This window comes from Sceloporus undulatus, chromosome 4 (genome assembly GCF_019175285.1).
Source record: "Sceloporus undulatus isolate JIND9_A2432 ecotype Alabama chromosome 4, SceUnd_v1.1, whole genome shotgun sequence".
Taxonomy (NCBI): domain Eukaryota; kingdom Metazoa; phylum Chordata; class Lepidosauria; order Squamata; family Phrynosomatidae; genus Sceloporus; species Sceloporus undulatus.
The window spans coordinates 144780501-144783666 of NC_056525.1; the positions used below are offsets into that span (position 1 = coordinate 144780501).

At 58.6% G+C, this 3166-nt stretch overlaps 1 protein-coding gene across 1 annotated transcript in view; it reads right to left on the bottom strand.

Moving 5' to 3' along the window:
• The window catches only part of GALNT12 (polypeptide N-acetylgalactosaminyltransferase 12), a 50289-nt gene extending 47477 nt beyond the window's left edge, over positions 1 to 2812 (bottom strand). The window contains exon 1 of the mRNA XM_042464391.1: positions 2381 to 2812. Within this exon, the coding sequence (XP_042320325.1) occupies positions 2381 to 2670 (290 nt within the window). The 5' untranslated portion in view covers positions 2671 to 2812. The remainder of the gene's footprint in view (positions 1 to 2380) is intronic.
• Between the last annotated feature and the right edge of the window lie 354 nt (positions 2813 to 3166).

The following is a 3166-nucleotide window of genomic DNA, read 5'->3' on the forward strand; positions in this document are numbered from 1 at the left end:
TGGTTTACTGATTTCATTTCTGGATGATCTCCCCGAACACAGAAGTGTGCAAGAACAATCACAATACCGAAACCTGGTTGCTTAGACACTGAACTTACTGCATAATTAACCATAGCCCCTTATTTTATTTTTTTTATTATTTAGGCATTTATATCCTGCCCTTCAGCCCTGAAGGCTTCTCAGGGCGGCTTACAATTATTGTTTTTTAATCAGACAGTTCTCGGCCCCTCAGGCTTACAATCTAAAAGACATGAAACAAAAGGAAAAGGGAATGGTGAGGGAAAGGGGATGAGGTCCAGTGGTTCTTCTCTCCTCTAAGGCCTGGACAAGGCAGATGGATGGAGGAGGGGCTCTTCCTTCTTCCAGGCTAATCCTGATGGAGCTGGACTTGCCTGGCCAACTCCCTCTCAGGCGGCAGATGGCAGTTGTGGAGGGCGGAGTCCCCTTCCTTCAGGCTTAGTCCTGATGGAGCTGGACTTGCCTGGCCAACTCCCTCTCAGGCGGCAGATGGCAGTGTGGAGGGCGGATCTCCTTCCTTCAGGCTTTAGTCCTGATGGAGCTGGACTTGCCTGGCCAACTCCCTCTCAGGCCGGCAGATGGCAGTTGTGGAGGGCGGAGTCCCTTCCTTCAGGCTTAGTCCTGATGGAGCTGGACTTGCCTGGCCAACTCCCTCTCAGGCCGGCGGATGGCAGTTGTGGAGGGCGGAGTCCCCTTCCTTCAGGCTTAGTCCTGATGGAGCTGGACTGCCTGGCAAACTCCCTCTCAGGCCGGCAGATGGCAGTGTGGAGGGCGGAGTCTCCTTCCTTCAGGCTTAGTCCTGATGGAGCTGGACTTGCCTGGCCAACTCCCTCTCAGGCCGCAGATGGCAGTTGTGAGGCGGAGTCTCCTTCCTTCAGGCTTAGTCCTGATGGAGCTGGACTGCCTGGCAAACTCCCCTCAGGCTGGGCAGATGGCAGTGTGGAGGGCGGAGTCTCCTTCCTTCGGCTTAGTCCTGATGAGCTGGACTTGCCTGGCCAACTCCCTCTCAGGCCGGCGATGGCAGGTTGGAGGCGGAGTCTCCTTCCTTCAGGCTTAGCCTGATGGAGCTGGACTTGCCTGGCCACCTCCCTCTCAGCGGCCGCAGATGGCAGTGTGGAGGGCGGAGTCTCCTTCCTCAGGCTTAGTCCTGATGGAGCTGGACTTGCGGCAAACTCCCTCTCAGCCCGCAGATGGCAGATGTGGAGGGCGGAGTCTCCTTCCTTCAGGCTAGTCCTGATGGAGCTGGACTTGCCTGGCCAACTCACTCCTCTCAGGCCGGCAGATGGCAGTTGTGGAGGCGGAGTCTCCTTCCTTCAGGCTTAGTCCTGATGGAGCTGGACTTGCCTGCCAACTCCCTCTCAGGCTGGCAGATGGCAGTGTGGAGGCGGAGTCTCCTTCCTTCGGCTTAGTCCTGATGGAGCTGGACTTGCCTGGCCAACTCCCTCTCAGGCCGGCAGATGGCAGTGTTGGAGGGCGGAGTCTCCTTCCTTCAGGCTTAGTCCTGATGGAGCTGGACTTGCCTGGCCAACCCTCTCAGGCCGGCAGATGGCAGATTGTGGAGGGCGGAGTCTCTTCCTTCAGGCTTAGTCCTGATGGAGCTGGACTTGCCTGGCAAACTCCTCCAGGCCGGCAGATGGCAGTGTGGAGGGCGGAGTCTCCTTCCTTCAGGCTTAGTCCTGATGGAGCTGGACTTGCCTGGCCAACTCCCTCTCAGGGCCGGCAGATGGCAGTTGTGGAGGCGGAGTCTCCTTCCTTCAGGCTTAGTCCTGATGGAGCTGGACTTGCCTGGCCAACTCCCTCTCAGGCCGGCAGATGGCAGATGTGGAGGCGGAGTCTCCTTCCTTCGGCTTAGTCCGGATGGAGCTGGACTTGCCTGGCAACTCCCCTCAGGCCGGCAGATGGCAGTTGTGGAGGGCGGAGTCTCCTTCCTCGGGCTTAATCCTGATGAGCTGGACTTGCCTGCAAAATCCCTCTCAGGCCGGCAGATGGCAGATGTGGAGGGGGAGTCTCCTTCCTTCAGGCTTAGTCCTGATGGAGCTGGACTTGCCTGGCAAACTCCCTCTCAGGCCGGCAGATGGCAGTGTGGAGGGCGGAGTCTCCTCCTTCCTTCAGCGTAGTCCTGATGGAGCTGGACTTGCCTGCAAACTCCCTCTCAGGCCGGCAGATGGCAGATGTGGAGGGCGGAGTCCCCTTCCTTCCGGCTTAGTCCTGATGGAGCTGGACTTGCCTGGCCAACTCCCTCTCAGGCCGGCAGATGGCAGTTGTGGAGGGCGGAGTCCTCCTTCCTCAGGTTTAGTCCTGATGGAGCTGGACTTGCCTGGCAAACTCCCTCTCAGGCCGGCAGATGGCAGATGTGGAGGGCGGAGTCTCCAGCCGCGCCGCCCGGCCCAGCTCCCCCAGCTCCGTCTCCAGACCCAGCGGGGGCTTCGCGTACACGGGGCGCCGCAGGACCTCAGCGGCTGCTGCTGCTGCTGCTGCTGCTGGCGGAGAAACCAGGCCTTCCTTAGCGCCTGGGCCTGGCTCTGCTGCTAATGCTGGAGGGCCGCGTTGCCATAGCAGCAAGAGCAGGCCTAGCGCCCCCAGCCCCAGAGCTAGGCCCACCGCCAGCGCCACAGGCCCCCGGGAGCCCCGCACTCGCCGGCCCCGACGCATCCCCTCCCTCCGGATGGGCCTTCTAGGACAGACCCAGGAGCCACGGAGGAAGAGGCTGCACCGGGAAGGAGGGAGGGAACGCCTCGCCTTGCTGGGACCGCCCGCCTCAGAACTTCCAACGGCGCCACTACTGCTGCATCTCTACGGCCTAAATAACCCGGTTTGGTGCCACTTCGGTTGCCATGGCTCCGTGCTGTGGAATTCTGGGAACTGGAGTTGGTTGTGGCACCAATCCGGGTTATTTCCGCCCCGAAAGTGAAACTGAAGGAGCGAATTGTGAAGACTAGGCCTTGGCCTTCCTACGTTTTAACACCACAAAAACACACACACACAACGCCTGCTGCCCACACACTTGTGTCACACCTCTTTAGACCTCCAGAATAACGACCGTTTCCCTGAAAATAAGACATAATATTATTATTATTATTATTATTATTTATTTATTTATATCTGCCTGCTCCTCTACACAACGCAACCACAACGTTAAAGCACACAA